The sequence below is a fragment of the Chelon labrosus genome, assembly GCF_963514085.1.
Source record: "Chelon labrosus genome assembly, chromosome: 6".
In the NCBI taxonomy this organism is placed as follows: domain Eukaryota; kingdom Metazoa; phylum Chordata; class Actinopteri; order Mugiliformes; family Mugilidae; genus Chelon; species Chelon labrosus.
This window is the reverse complement of record NC_140342.1, coordinates 27,683,760-27,700,211: the sequence shown is the minus strand read 5'-3', so window position 1 is coordinate 27,700,211 and position 16,452 is coordinate 27,683,760. Positions and strand designations below refer to the sequence as shown.

General features: G+C 44.6%; 1 protein-coding gene across 1 annotated transcript; it reads left to right on the top strand.

Moving 5' to 3' along the window:
* Nucleotides 1–1,424: 1,424 nt before the first annotated feature.
* On the top strand, nucleotides 1,425–2,934 carry LOC311489387 (tripartite motif-containing protein 16-like; the record flags this gene model as incomplete). Its single annotated transcript, XM_084546458.1, has 2 exons — nucleotides 1,425–2,777; nucleotides 2,914–2,934. The coding sequence occupies 2 exons, from the start codon at nucleotides 1,425–1,427 to the stop codon at nucleotides 2,932–2,934; spliced, it is 1,374 nt and encodes a 457-aa protein (XP_084402584.1).
* Nucleotides 2,935–16,452: the final 13,518 nt, after the last annotated feature.

Genomic DNA, 16,452 nt, shown 5'->3' with positions numbered 1-16,452 from the left:
TTGTTGGGGGTAGATGTTTCCAACTCTTTAGTGTGAACCGTCCTGTCAGAATCCTCTGGCTCAGACCACAAGCTCTATCCCTGTGAATTTTACTCTTTCTGATTCCCTCCAACGTATGGCAATGAGGACTTGGTAAAGTGGGAACTCCTTGATGACACACTGAAGGAGGCAGAACATCAGTTTGTTGGTTTCTACAGAACATAATAACCTGGAATACATCCAGTGTGAGAAATACCTCAGCCTCTACAAATTCGCTGCCCCTTGTTCTTGAGAGTTTCAACTTTACCACACCCTACCCTACAAGCTCCAAACACCTGAACCTAAATGTTTTCTCTACTTTTATAGTTTCTGTTCTGAACAGATCCCAACCAATCCTGAGATTATCCTGCCCTCTTCCTGTGTAGTTGTCTGAATCACGTGGGAGAGTCCTTGATAAGGTCCAACGAGCGGAACTGGACAAACCAGATTGTCTCTCTGTTCCACTCTCATGCTCTAGTTGTTTTATCACTCCTTTTGGCAGACATACTATGTGTTTCCTGAGCAAACTTTTGGTGTCATTTCAATTTGACAGGGAGGTTCACAATTATGTTTAAGATTGCACTGGGTGTGTCTTGGAATAAGGCCTCTCATTGCCCTCCAATGGAGCTACTCCACCTCTGCCTGTCTCAAGTCATCTCAGGCCACACATTATACTTGATTTAGTTGCTGGTCTCATTGTGCTGCATGTGTTCTTCATACTAATCCTTCTGCCAACTCCTTGGAGATGCTGTGAGACTGTCATCGTTCGGACGGAGCAAATAAGACAAGACCTAGAAAAATCAACAATTTGCTGACCCTCATCATATCTCAGCCCTTATCTCTGCTCCAGGTCAAACAGTTTGGTTGTTTCCCTAAAACAATTTCATTAGGCCTTTTGGACACCTGTGGTCCATCAAATCATCCTCCTCTACAGCATGTAAATCCTGGTTCATCCAACAAGCTTTGCCAGATTGTTTTGTCACCTTAAGTGGTAGCCAATGCTTGAGGCCTCAGATTTAGTGCTGGTTGTTGTAATTAAGATGAAGTCTAATCATGTTCTCTTTGTGTTCTGTATGTAAATAACAAGAGTACAAAGCTGCCTCTTTGTTTTCATGGAAAGTAAAGGAATGGTTTCTGTTCAAATCTCAGTTGATGACATCTTTGATTTAGTGGAGGACATTTAAAACAAGTTCATGTTGATTTAAGTACAGCATGTTTGCACAGTAAACCTCGAACTGATTGTTGTCTAAGTGCATTTATTTCATTTCAGCTGGCTCACACACCTTGTTAGATTTACATGAAGGGTGCGTTCTGTATGCAAATAGTACTGTAAAAAGCTGCCTCTTTGTCCTCATTCAAAGTATGTTGAGAGAAAGTGAAATTATTTCAGAGTCAAGAGAGCAGAGATGGCACAGCAAGGAGTTGAGATGGACCAAGAAACAATCAGCTGTTCCATCTGTCTGGATCTAATGAAGGATCCTGTGACTATTCCCTGTGGACACAGCTACTGCATAAACTGTATTAAAAGCCACTTTGATGAAGAGGACAAGAAGAAAATCCACAGATGCCCTGAATGCAGACAACTCTTCACAATGAGGCCTGTCCTGGTGAAAAACACCATGTTAGCAGTTTTAGTGGAGCAGCTGAAGAAGACTGGACTCCAAGCTGCTCCTGCTGATCACTGCTATGCTGGACCTGAAGATGTGGCCTGTGATGTCTGCACTGGAAGAAAACTGAAAGCCTTCAAGTCCTGTTTATTCTGTCTGGCATCTTACTGTGAGAAACACCTTCAGCCTCACTTTAAGTCACCTACATTTAAACAACATAAGCTGGTGGATCCCTCCAAGAAGCTCCAGGAGAACATCTGCTCTCGTCATGATGAGGTGATGAAGATGTTCTGTCGTACTGATCAGCAGAGTATGTGTTATCTCTGCTCTGTGGATGAACATAAAGGCCACGACACAGTCTCAGCTGCAGCAGAAAGGACTGAGAGACAGAGAGAGGTGGAGGTAAGACGACAAAACATCCAGAAGATGATCCAGGACAAAGAGAAAGATGTGAAGTTGCTTCAACAGGAGCTGAAGGCCATTGTTCACTCTGCTGATAAAACAGTGAAGGACAGTCAGGAGATCTTCACTGAGATGATCCGTGTCATCCAGGAAACAAGCTCTGATGTGGAGCAGCAGGTCAGATCCCAGCAGGAAACTGAAGAGAGTCGAGTCAAAGAGGTTCAAGAGAAGCTGGAGCAGGAGATCACTGAGCTGAAGAGGGAAGATGCTGAGCTGAAGCAGCTCTCAGACACAGAGGATCACAATCAGTTTCTACACAACTACCCCTCACTGTCACCACTCAGTCAATCTACACACTCATCCAGCATCAATATCCGTCCTCTGAGGAACTTTGAGGACGTGAAAGCAGCTGTGACAGAGCTCAGAAAGAAACTACAGGACATTCTGAGACAGACAAGGACAAACATCTCACTGACAGTGACTGAAGTGGATGTTTTACTGCCACAACCAGAGCCAAAGACCAGAGATGAATTCTTAAAGTATTCATGTGAAATCACACTGGATCCAAACACAGCAAACAGACATCTGGTACTGTCTGAGAGGAACAGAAAAGTAAGATTAGTGAAACAACAACAGTCTTATTCTGATCATCCAGACAGATTCATTGATTGTTCTCAGGTCCTGAGTAGAGAGAGTCTGACTGGATGTTGTTACTGGGAGGTGGAGAGGAAAGGAAGAGGTGGAGTTGGTGTAGCGGTTGCATACAAGAATATCAGCAGAGCAGGGAATGCGTGTAGATTTGGACGTAATGACAAATCTTGGGCATTATATTGCTACAAAGGAAATTATACACTTTGCTACAACAACATCTCAACTCCTGTCTCAGGTCCTCCTTCCTCCAGAGTAGGAGTGTACCTGGATCACAGGGCAGGTATTCTGTCCTTCTACAGCGTCTCTGAAACCATGACTCTCCTCCACAGAGTCTAGACCACATTCACTCAGCCGCTCTATGCTGGACTCTGGATTGGCTGGACTGGATCAAGTGCTGAGTTGATTTAAGTGAAGTAGACAAAGGTAACTTCAGGAGCAGAGAGTTAAATTCTGTGTTTCTCTTCATCAACTTGTTTTCTCTCCATGTTTGTTGCTGAGAGTTCATTGTTGTTGTGTTTCTGCACAGAGATCAGCTGTCAGTCAAACATTATGGCTGCTACCTTGACATGTTTAATAGTTGTTCTCTTGATGTTTCATCACTTTCTTTGGGTGGAGCTCTTTCCTGTGTCTCTTTAGCCGTGGAGGATATCACTGCTCATGATGACTTTTATTTCCATGACAATGTAAACTTCTCTGAGCTCTAACAGTGTGCTGAATATTTTCCTTTATCACTGGTATCATGTCGATCACTTTGTAATGAGAGTGACATATACTTAGGGGTCCATGCAACAAAGCAAAGAAATTGCACCTCAAAGCAAAATAAACTTCTCCTAGCCCGTTCATCCAATTCCTACCAAACTTGGCATGTATCATTTATGGACAAAGATAATGAAAAGTTCTCAAAAAAACTTCAACAGGGTTATTCATTACAAAGTTAACGGCTAATTAATTTTTACAGCGTGGTGCAGTATAACTCCAAAGCTAATATTTTGAGAAGTATATACCTAAACTTAATCAAACTTCATATCATTGATAATAGCATGATTATGTCCAAGCACCCCAACTTTTGTAACCCTTGGTCTCTAGGGAGCGCTACACAAGCAACATTTCAGTATCTCAAAAACTGCAATAGCTAACTTCATGAAATTTAGAATACACAATCTGTAACATGTTGTGTAGACACCCATGAAGTTGCGTGACATTACGTCTACTGGTGACGTGTAAATATTTGAGTCCCATCTCCTACTCAGTTGGCAGACCCAGCTTTCCCCTAGTCACACTTGACCTCCTGTCAGGTCTTTTCCCACTTGCTTTAGCCTATGACTCCCTCTAGTGGCAGACTGAGGCAATGGCATCTGTGGAAGACTGCATACAAGCAAACCACATTTCGTTGCTTCCGACCCGCCGGACTCTCATTCACTTGTCAGCCAAAGGATTCCTCCACAGACACTTTGCCTCCATTCAGGCCGTGTCCGACCCACTTATGCCTCTGCGTCCTGCTCAGGCATGGACCCCTTTATGATTGCTTGCGGTCATTTATATGTTTGAGTTCTAATATACATATACGTGAAGTACTTTGAGGTTTTATTAAACTGTAGTTATCATGATGAATATTCATAGAGAGACTCTATTGAATCTGTACATGAAATCACTGGGATGTGTGAAAAAAGGGATGATTTAAATACTAAATAAAAGTTTTTCATCAGATGTGATTAATTTTGTTCGGTCTTCATTCCAGGTTTTCTTTCTCAGCTGATGCCTTCACAACTTCATTATAGTGGGTTACTTACAATCTATGTGCCAGTTTATTTATGTATTGATTACCAATAACGAGTAGGGACTGTAGCGGGTTTGACTCGTTTTTAATTATGGGGTGCCAGTCAGAGTCAAGTCTGACAACGTAAAATAAAACAGAACAAAAAAAATAATTAGTCAACCCACACAAAATAATAACCAGGCAAATCAAATACATCCATAAACCCCAAAAGCAATCAACCGACCCAGCAATGTAATTTCCACCATATATATTTCACAATTATGATCCACAGTGCCAAAACAAATAAACAAAAAAGGGGCGCGCCTTAGTCCGTCTATTAATCCCAGTTCAGTCCGGTGGGAAAAGTCTGTTTCAGGGTTCGGCAAAATCCCAGTTCAGTCCAGTACCTGCGCCCCCACAAAACAACAACTCAAACTCCGCTCCGGGTTTTACCGCAGGCTCCGACACAAAATAAGGAAATAACTCAAAATAACAGCGTCTCTCGTCGCAGTGCAGCAAACGGCACATACAAAACCAAAAAATACACCCGGGGTACTCACGGTACCGGAGTTTTTTGTAACGTTGTCAGTCAGTCAGTCAGAGTCGGACTTGCTCCACTGGTACGGTATCTCCCGACTCCTGAGACAGCTGATCCGACAGGGAAATAAACAAATCCAAGCGGCGTTCGTGCCGACAGAACTCCAGCGAGAGGATTAAGTGGACCGCTGTCACTCTTCTCCTCCACGGACTCTCCTTCTGACTCTTTGCTACGGGCGGCTCACCGGTGACTTGCACTCATCATAAATGCCCTTCCTGGAGGACGGATTCAAACTGCGCGGGAATCGGTGGATTATTTTCCATTGGAATAGGAGATGAATGTGGGTGGATGACGGAGGAAGCCATGAATGGAGGTGTGTTATGTGATTCTGACTTTGCGGGCGCTACACTCCTCCCCCCTTAGCAGAAGCCGACCAAAGGTAAGGCGCAGTAGTTGTCCTAGTGTGGGTGTTTACACAGAATCACATCCTAGGTTATTGTTCAATAGGTGTTGGGTTTGTAACCACAGTCATTGTCTGAGTCAGAGGTATTGTCAGAATTGTAATTTTGGGGTTTCTCTGCAGATCCTTTCATCCATCCTCCATTAGAGGTAGAACAGGAGGAGTCTGTGAATCCAAGGAAGTCCTCTTCATCCGACTCCTCATTGAAGATTTCAAGAAGGTGTTTTTTCTCCTGCTCCTGTATATCCTGAGCAGTCGGGTAGCAAGGTTTGAGACGGGAAATGTGAACAACTTTTAAGTCTTGGCCTGAATTTTATAAAACCACTTTGTAATTCACAGGCCCAACTTGTTCCAGTACCCGATATGGCCCTTGCCATTTTGGGGCTAATTTGGCGGCAAATGATTTTTCAGCCTTGGAGAGAGGATGGGTTCTCAACCAGACTCTGTCCTGTTCCTGAAACTCAAGGTCACGCCGGTGTTTGTCATAGTTCCTTTTTTGCCGTTGATGAGCAGAGTCCAGATTTTTTTTAACAAAGGAACAGAGATCTTTTAGCTGTGTGATTTTGGTGTATGGAGGGGTGTCAGGAGCAGTTTCCTGAGGTTGCAACATTACATCAAGGGGTCCTCTGAGGGAGCGACCAAGATTAAGCTCTGCAGGAGAAACGCCTGTTGACTCCTGGACTGCAGAGTTAATCGCAAACCGGAATTCAGACAGGTTCTTGTCCCAATGTTTATGATTGTCACCAACATAGGATGCTATCATTGATTTTAGGGTACGGTTCACTCTCTCTGTAAGGTTAGTTTGTGGATGGTATGCAGATGTTAACTTGTGTCCCACATTCCAGGTCCTGCATACAGTTTGGAAAACTGATGAAACAAACTGTGTTCCCTGGTCTGACAGAATGTAGTCAGGAATGCCCCACCTGGTCAAGATGTCTTTGACCATGACCTGAGAGATGGTTTCAGCTGTGGCATTTCTGATGGGGAACAGTTCAACCCACCGGGAGAAATAATCAACAAACACAAGGAGATAAACGTTTTGTTTGGAGCTTTTGGGAAAGGGACCCATCAAATCCACTCCCAGCATTTCCCAGGGGCGGTGAATTTGGGTTTGTTGGAGTTTTCCTGCAAGTTTTCTGTTTTCTGGTTTGTAAAGTTGACATGTGTAACAGTTTTTTACATGTTCTCTGACATCCCAGCTCATCTTTGGCCAGTAGACAAGATGTTGTAGTCTTCGGTAGGTTTTGTGCCTGCCCAGATGTCCAGAGAGGGGATCTTGGTGGAAGTAGTCCAGTAACTGTGAGCGGAAACTAGGAGGTATGTAGAGTTGGTAGATGGTTTTGTATGGGAGGGTGACGAGACGGTAGAGGAGATCATCCATGATGATGTATGCAGGGTTTGAATTAATGACTTGTCCAGTTTCCACTACTTTTTGATATAGAACCTGACATCCTGGATCCTCCTGTTGTGCCTTCCACAGGGCCTCAATTGAGATTGGAAGCTCTTTTGATGGTTTTGGAGGGGCAGATGTGATGGTAGCATACACAGGTACAGTTGTATGGATGGAGTCTGTAGGAGCCCGGGAGAGGGCATCTGGTACAGTGTTATACTTTCCCTTTCTGTATTCAACAGTGAAGGTGAATTCTTGAAGCCGGAGTGCCCACCTGATGAGTCGTGTGCTGGGTTTGGTGGTTTTGAACACCCATAGAAGCGAGGCATGATCTGTAACTACTGTGAATAGTCTACCTTCCAGGTAAGTTCTCCACTTCTCAACTGCCCACACCACTGCCAAACATTCTAGCTCAGTGGCAGCATAGTTTTTCTCTGCAGGGTTTAGACTGCGGCTGGCAAAGGCGAGGACTTCCTCGGTTCCATAGTTGGATTTCTGGACAAGCACAGCTCCAAGTCCAATCTCACTGGCGTCGGTGTATACCACAAAGGGAGCATTGAAGTTTGGATGGCCCAGGACAGGTGGTTTAACCAGGTGATTTTTCAGGGTAATAAACGCGGTTTGGCAGGCAGGTGACCAGCTGAATTTTGCTCCTTTTTTCTTTAGGGCATTGAGTGGTTCTGCAATCTGGGAAAAGTTGGGGACGAATCTGTGATACCACCCAGCCATGCCCAGGAACCTTTGTAGGGCTTTCAGGTTGGTGGGTGCAGGGAAGTTCTGCACAGCCTCAATCTTGTCTGGGTCAACATGGACTCCTGTAGCAGAGACAATATGGCCCAGGAATTTCAAAGAGGTTCTGAACAGTTTACTTTTCCTCATGTTCACAGAGAGGCCTGCGTTTCTGAGTTTGTCCAGGACAGCTTGGACATCATAAGAATGCTGTTCCCAGGACGAAGAGAAGATGATAATGTCATCCAAGTAGACAAAACAGATGATTCCCTTCAGCTCTCCCAGTGCTCTCTCCATGAGCCTCTGGAAGGTGGCAGGGGCATTCTTAAGTCCAAATGGCATGACTTTAAATTGGAACAGTCCATGAGGGCATATGAAGGCTGTAATTTCCCTCACCTCTGGATCCATCTCCACCTGCCAGTAGCCACTATTTAGGTCTAGTGAAGAGAAAACAACAGCACCTGGGAGACTATCCAATATCTCCTGGATTGTGGGAATGGGATAAGCATCAGTGACTGTGTTATCATTCACTTTCCGGTAATCAACACAAAACCTTGGTTTCCCTTCTTTTTTGGGGATCAGGACTACAGGCGAGGCCCATGCAGAACAAGAAGGTTCAATGACGTCATCTTTTAGCATGTCCTCGATGAGTTCCTTCATCACCTCCTGTTTAGGAGGGGAGACTCGATAGGGTTTCTGTCGAATGGGTACAGGATTGGTGAGAAAGATTTGATGTTTCAGTATCTCAGTACGTCCTACTTTGGTTGTACACACATCAACATTGTTAAGTAACAAGTTGTGTAACTGAGGTTTTATGTGCTCCTCCAGGTGAGACTCCTGAACTGCCCTCAGCATCAAGTCTGAGTCTTCCAAAGGGGTGTGTGTAGGGAACAGTGCAGTGGCCGATGGAGCTTCCACAGAAAAGAAGGCAATAGAGTTGCCAGTCTCCCCCTCCCCCGAAGGAGAGGACTCTGCACAAAAGTAGAATATCTTTTCTACATTATCCCGGAACCAGTACATCCCGCCTGCAACATCAAGCTGCATACCAGTAAAAAACACGAAGTCCAAACCAAGCAGGGCAGGAAAAGCCAGAGTCCTGGAATCTAGGACCACCACAGTTACCAACCAGGTCTTATCCTGCAGGATCATTTCAAGCTCTACCCACCCAAGGGGTTTCCTGGCTTGACCATCAGCAAGGTAAAGAGGGTCACCCGTCCATGGGGCAAGTTTATCATCTGCAGTTTTGACATTGTTCCAGACATGTTCATTTAGCAGAGTATATGTGGAACCTGTATCAACAACTGCTTTCCCTGTCCAGTTCCTTACAGTCAAAGGCACTTTAAGCTGTCGTGGGAGGGCTGTATCGGTGCTTCCTCCGGGGATGCCGAACTTTTTCAGGCCCTGCACAAAGAGATGTGAGGTGACACATGACGGTGGTTGACCTGAATGGGTCACAGCGTTCACTGAAGAATGATTCTGGGGCTCTGAAGAGTGAAAGGTTTGATTAGAGTGGTTTTGACGATGATGGGGTCGCTGAGAATGGTGTGGCTGAGAGTGTTGTTGCTGTGGATGGGGTGGTTGTTGAGGGTGGGCGTGCTGTGGGAAGGATTGTTGAGGGTGAGATTGTCCAGGGGGCCTTGATTTCTTGAACTGATTATAATTTGGGCATGAATATGGAGCATGACTGCCTTTACATCTCCAGCAGTAAACCACAGGGGGAAAGTTGTCTTTCTGCGGTGGTGGGTCCGTAGCAGTAAACATCTCCACTTTCTCTTTTTGTTTCACAATTTTTTTTGTCCGTTGTTCATAGTTCGCCTGACTTGCCCTGTCCTTTTCCAGTTGTTGCCCGAGCCTCACCAGTTCATCCACTGTCGTTACTCTGCCTCGGAGCTGGCTTGCCATATGGGGATTGATGTTCCTGAAAATCAGCTTTAAGACTGCGTCTTCCTGAATTTCAGGCTTCCACCTCTGACACAAGGAGCGGTACCTGAAAGCAAAATCCCGAATGCTTTCACCTTCGCCTTGAACTCTTGTCCTCACTCTTTCTGCCAGTTCATCTTCATAATCTTCTGACAGAAAGGCAGCACGGAACTTTTCTTGAAAGTCTGACCAGGTATGTGTGTTTAAACGTACCACATCCCACCAGTCTCTCGCTGTTCCATGTAGAACATTTCTCAAAGTTGCCATCAACTCCTCATCCGTCAGTGGATTTAAAGCAAGAAAATCATTACATTTCTCCAAGTACAAGAGGGGATCCGGTTCATCCTCCATCTTTCCAAATGATGGAAACTGCAGTTTTACAGGACATTGTCCTGTTAACCGTGCCCTGGTCTCAGACAGAACAGGAGAATCCTTAGGAGACTGAAGCACACCTGCTTTATCCGTCAGAACAGTAGATTGGAGGCGCTGACTCCGAGCCTCCTCCAACTCAACATTTTTCAGTGCTGTTTGCACAGGAACTGTTGCAAGTGCGGATACATTCAATGTTTGTTTCATTGTACCCAATTCCTGGGACATGGAATCCATATTTTGGGACAATCTCCACACATCATCCTGCAGGTGCTCAACTGCTTGTGCGACTGGGGTCATGAAGTCTTTGATGTCCTTTAAAATCTCTGTATGATGGTGAGTTAAGCGCCAGTTAAGGTTTGCTGAAAACTGATTCCTCAGAAATGTTGATTGTTTGTCCAGAGTTTCATGTAAGCGTTGTTCATATGTTGCTGTGATATTTTTAAATAAAGTTGTAACCGTTTTTTCAAGCTCCTCCTTGTGTTGTTTTTGTGTTTCCCTTAGAATTTTAAATTCTTCCTCCAAAGTTACTTTTATTGTTTTATCAGTGTCTACTGGTTCCTCCATTGATTCAGTCGTCCATAAAGATGAACAACCATCCTGATTTCCAACTTCACCCTGAGATGCCACTGCCAGAGGAATGAGAGGCTGAGACAGATCCGGGTTCAATGTACCACATAAATCCATATCTAATAAGGAGTATGTGGTCCTTTTCTCTTCAGATGGCTGAGTTTGACTGCCGTTTTGCTTTGTTGTGGCCATTATGACAGGTGTTGGTTGAAGAGGGTGGAATTTTTTAGTTTTTATTTTTGCAAATCCAGGGTTTTAGTGAATCCAGATATCTGGGGTGCCACTTTTTGTAGCGGGTTTGACTCGTTTTTAATTATGGGGTGCCAGTCAGAGTCAAGTCTGACAACGTAAAATAAAACAGAACAAAAAAAATAATTAGTCAACCCACACAAAATAATAACCAGGCAAATCAAATACATCCATAAACCCCAAAAGCAATCAACCGACCCAGCAATGTAATTTCCACCATATATATTTCACAATTATGATCCACAGTGCCAAAACAAATAAACAAAAAAGGGGCGCGCCTTAGTCCGTCTATTAATCCCAGTTCAGTCCGGTGGGAAAAGTCTGTTTCAGGGTTCGGCAAAATCCCAGTTCAGTCCAGTACCTGCGCCCCCACAAAACAACAACTCAAACTCCGCTCCGGGTTTTACCGCAGGCTCCGACACAAAATAAGGAAATAACTCAAAATAACAGCGTCTCTCGTCGCAGTGCAGCAAACGGCACATACAAAACCAAAAAATACACCCGGGGTACTCACGGTACCGGAGTTTTTTGTAACGTTGTCAGTCAGTCAGTCAGAGTCGGACTTGCTCCACTGGTACGGTATCTCCCGACTCCTGAGACAGCTGATCCGACAGGGAAATAAACAAATCCAAGCGGCGTTCGTGCCGACAGAACTCCAGCGAGAGGATTAAGTGGACCGCTGTCACTCTTCTCCTCCACGGACTCTCCTTCTGACTCTTTGCTACGGGCGGCTCACCGGTGACTTGCACTCATCATAAATGCCCTTCCTGGAGGACGGATTCAAACTGCGCGGGAATCGGTGGATTATTTTCCATTGGAATAGGAGATGAATGTGGGTGGATGACGGAGGAAGCCATGAATGGAGGTGTGTTATGTGATTCTGACTTTGCGGGCGCTACAGGACATTAAAGTGAAGTTTTATCAAATTGCTGATTAAACTCTAAACGCTCTTATTATATGTAGTTGGTTTAGTTTCTTCTCTTTTTCTTCCTCCCAAAAAATGCTTTGTTATAAAAGGAATTTCCTTGCTAGTGACAAATACTACTTTAATTGAAATTACAAAATTTAGCCTAAGAGAATATAAAGATGATTTTCAATAAATAGAAGAGATTCTTATTTTCCTTGTTATTTTTTTAAGTAATCTTCACTGCAGGATTTAAAGAGGCAGTAAAACTCGTACTGCTCCTTTAAAAGCTGATCTGTAACTGTGGATATGAGAGGAACCAACTTGTGATCGTACAAGAGCTGCTGATTCACTGAAGATCAGCTGATGATCATGAGCAGAAGAAGGATGAGTTTGTTCTGAATCAAAGTGAAACTCTCACACTCTTCACCGCTAGATGCAAAAAAAACTGTGCGTTCCAACATGTTATTCATTCATCTTCTATACCCGTTTAGTCCTGTTAAGGGTCGTGGGGGTCTGCTGGAGCCTATCCCAGCTGTCATCGGGCGAGAGGCAGGGGTACACCCTGGACAGGTTGCCAGTCCATCGCAGGGCTAACACAGAGAGACAGCCATTCACACTCACACACACACACCTACGGCCAATTTAGAATCACCAATTAACCCAATCACTGGGATGTTGGGCGGTGGGAGGAAGCCGGAGTACCCGGAGAGAACCCACGCAGACACAGGGAGAACATGCAAACTCCACACAGAAAGGCCTCGCCACTGTGCCGCCCAACATGTTATTCTTTGCCATTAAAACACAGTCTGGTTGTCTTATCTTCTCCTTGTCCTGTGGCTCCTGCACAACCTTTAGGTTAACGAACCAAAGTGGTCATAAAGTGGTCCATTAGATGGTCATCCCAGGCAGAGGGAGATGTCTACTTCCATCTGTTTAATGTCCAGATTTGATATTTTTATGCTTAAGGTAAACGTAAACGTTGTGTCGGAAATAAAAACTTTACTTCAACTTATCTCAGAGAATAATTATGTAACAAGGGGGGAGGGGGGAGATGAGAAGTGGAAATGAAATGATGAATGAAGAAAATGTTATTATTGTTAAAGGGGAGGGAGCACAGGTACTGGTGAAATATCGGGGGAGAACACGCTGACAGCGACCAGAGGAAAGAGAGGCGGAAAACCAGCTGATGCCGGTGTACTAAAAAAAAAAAATGGGTTTATTACACGGACTTAAAACAATAAAAATAACCAAGAGCGTTAAAACCTTAAAGGAACAGTATGTAAGAAATGTATTTCAATTAATCATAAAATGGCCCTGATATGTCACTAGACATGAAGAAATCATGTTCATTTCAAATACTTATATCACTGACAACAGTGGTCCGGCCAGGATATTGTCATTTAAAAGTAAAGTTGCAGCCCTCAACTGATGTTGATGTTGTCATGTTGTGTTTTGGTCTGAGGCGCCACCCTCAAGCTATCTACTAATCACGAAGTCAGTAGAGTTTCGTCATCCGGGTTGCCAGCTCTGCTCTAGTTACCACAGCTGCAGCTACGAACGTGTCAGATAAAACATGTATAACGTTACTAAACCTAAAAGACCTCGTTATGAATCCGAAATACGTCGTGACAAAGTCCGGAATGGCATGGAATTGACCCTCGACTTTTGGATGCTATATTCTACCATGTTTGTTGGTATAGGCTAAAAGCCCCGTGCTTCCGTACATATAGACAGTGGATTTTCCATGGTCGCCCGTGTTAAATGCGTTCATAAAAAGCTTTATATCGCACCACTAGCAGGGTATGAAAACAATCTATGTTCCGACTGAAATGTGGTATTACAGTACATCTTTACGAAATATTTGGCTAATCGCGTTAGTAAATTTTTGCGATACATAATTACTTCGCAAAACATCTCTCATGAAGCATAAACTTTATTAACAGAAAAAAAATAAAAAATAAAAAAAATTTAAAAAAAAACTTACTGTGTAGGACTCGTCACTTGCCATTGGAAGCTCCTTGTAGCAGCCTACGTTCCTGCTGGATCCTGCTAGCCTGGCTCCGCCTGCCTACGTACTTCCGCTCATTTGCATTCCCTACAGTACTCCGTCTGGAATAGCTTGATCCGCTAACGTTTACTCCGGCCAACTGGTTGGCGGACCAATCAGCGAACAGAGGGCGGGTCTGAGAGCGATTACGTTTCAGTTGCGCGCCGAGTTTGAAATGTTTACACGAACGGAGACGGATATACTCGAAGCCATTCGCTCCGTTGTGGATATGCTTACTGGCATTACAGCACTTTTATTCCAATTTCGCGTCCTTAATTGCAATAGGGGATGGTAGAGTAGCGATTTGTTAACTTGTTGCGTTCTTGAAAGCGGAAGTACGAGGCAGCAGAGCCTGAAGGCTCCGGCGCATAACATACGTCATTACCAAACGTTAGTGATTGGTTAAAGGAACTCCGATGATTTTAAACCTCAAACCGTGCCCTCCCACCAGGAAATAAACGTTTGCCAATGGAGCTAGGCCAGACTCTCTGCGAAGTCAGAGAGTCTGGTATCCAGGCTAGGATCCTGCAGCTTAGCTGGCAACCTTGAGTCGGGGGGAGGGGGAGGGGATACACCGTTCTACAGTATTTTGAAAGTGATTGCAGTACCAGTTTTGGCCACAATCCTACATACTGTTCCTTTAAAACGGTTTTAAAACCAAAACTTAAAAATGCAAATAAAGGTTTTAAACAGTCCATTCCTAAAAGAAAATAAAACAGTCTACCATGGTCGCCAGACCGGGTACAAGGCGGCTCTGAGGGGGAGAGACGGAGGCCTGCCACCAACCCAGGTGCAGCAGGCGCCTCTCCTGCCCTTTGCAGTGGCCTTGCACGAGGCCAGTACGGGTGTCTACACAACGCACGAATTACTGTGCCGCCGCACAACCACACACCAGAGCGTTACTAGGACGCACGGGGGTCCGCAAGGACGCAATAGGTCCGCAATAGGTCCGTACGCACGGACGCACTGTGTCAACGCGGAAGCATAAATTAGGCTTAACGGCCCATAGGGAGACACTTACCCGCCAGGCACAGCGATATGCTCTGCCGCTGAAGTACTTCACATCGTAACCCATGATCTCTTTGCGGCCGGGACACCCGCTGCTTTATATCCTTCCGCCACTCTCTGCCGCTGCCGATTGGTTCAGCGGTCCGGGGAAAGGGCGGAACTTCCAGGTGTAGCGGCTCAATCAAGTGGTGCATTCACAGGCAGTCGTTAATTAAAACCACACGCATGCATTAAAAACATAAAACAATTAAAAATACAACACAAGTAAAAACATGCAATAGTAAAAACTCAAAATATAAAAGCAAATAATAAAATCATGCTAAAACACTTTTCTGCCCTGTGACAATTAGATCAAATGTCTGCTACAACACCCACAGATGTTTCAGGACGACAGCTTCTCACCTGTGTGAGTCCTCTTGTGCCTAGTTGAATGAGTATTTTGATTGAAGGTTTTACCTCAATCGTATGGCTTCTCGCTTGTGTGAGTCCTCATGTGTTTATTCAAATCACAACTTTGACTGAAATGTTTCCCGCATGCTTTGCAAGGGTATGGCTTCTCCCCTGTGTGAAACCACATGTGCAGAGCCAAAGCACTATTTTGACTGAAACGTTTCCCACATGTCTTGCAAGAGAACAACTTCTCAGGTGGGTGTGTTTTCATATGATGTCTAACTGATGACCAGTTAATAAATCTTTTACCACATGTTTTACAAAGGTACGGTCTCTTACATGCCTAAGACCTCAAGTGTCTGGTTAAATTATTATGTCGACTGAAGACTTTACCACATGTTTGACAAAAATGCATACCCTCACCTGTGTGAATCCTGGTGCATCTAATTAAACCACTACTCTGTGTGAAACTTTTACCACACGTGTTGCTATGGCAAGGTGTCTCACCAGTTTGAAATCTGTAATGTTTCTTCATTACAGACATGTTCTTAAAGGTTTTTCCACAGACGTCACATGTTACAGACTTTCTACCTGTGTCAGTATCACACTGACTCTCTGACATGGGAGAGTTGTCTACATTGTTACTGTGTCTTGTGTCTCTGTGACGTCTCTTCTTTGGATTCAGCTCTGCATTTCTAGTTGATCCTGAGTCTACATGTTTGCTTCCTTCCTGATCTGGGCTCTCAGCTACAGGAGGGTTGTTAGAGAGGAGCTGGTCACTGTTTGGTTCTGGTTCACTGTGCTCACTTTCCTCATCAGTAGGAGTCTCCATCAAGGAATCAGTCTCCTGCTTCAGAACAAGATGTTCTCCCTGCTGACTGCTGCAGAGTTCCTCCTGTTCCTCTTTCATCTGTGGAGGTTCTGGTTCCTCCTGTTCCTCTTTCATCTGTGGAGGTTCTGGTTCCTCCTGTTCTTCTTTCATCCGTAGAGGTTATCCAAAAACAGCAATTGGACTTGTAGAGTTTTTTGGGAAGACGTTTCACCACTCATCCGAGTAGCTTCTTCAGTTCCAGGGGACTGAAAAGTCCCCTAGAACTTTTCAGGAGGAGTTCCTATTTAAACATCAGACTTCCCACCAGTCCCCTAGAACTGAAGAAGCTACTCGGACGAGTGGTGAAATGTCTTCTCAAAAAACTCTACAAGTCCAGTTGCTTTTTTTGAACCTTTGTTGGATACACCATGACCTGGATGACTGAGAACCTTCACAAACATCTGTAGAGGTTCTGGTTCCTCCTGGTCCAGACTGGAGTTCCTCTCCTGGTTACAGAGCTGCTGGTCACTGAGAACCTCCTCCTCCGTGCAGACATGTTGCTGTGGGAGGTCTGGAGGGACAAAGAGACACAACATAAAGGTTGAGACTGAGAACCTTCACAGACAACAT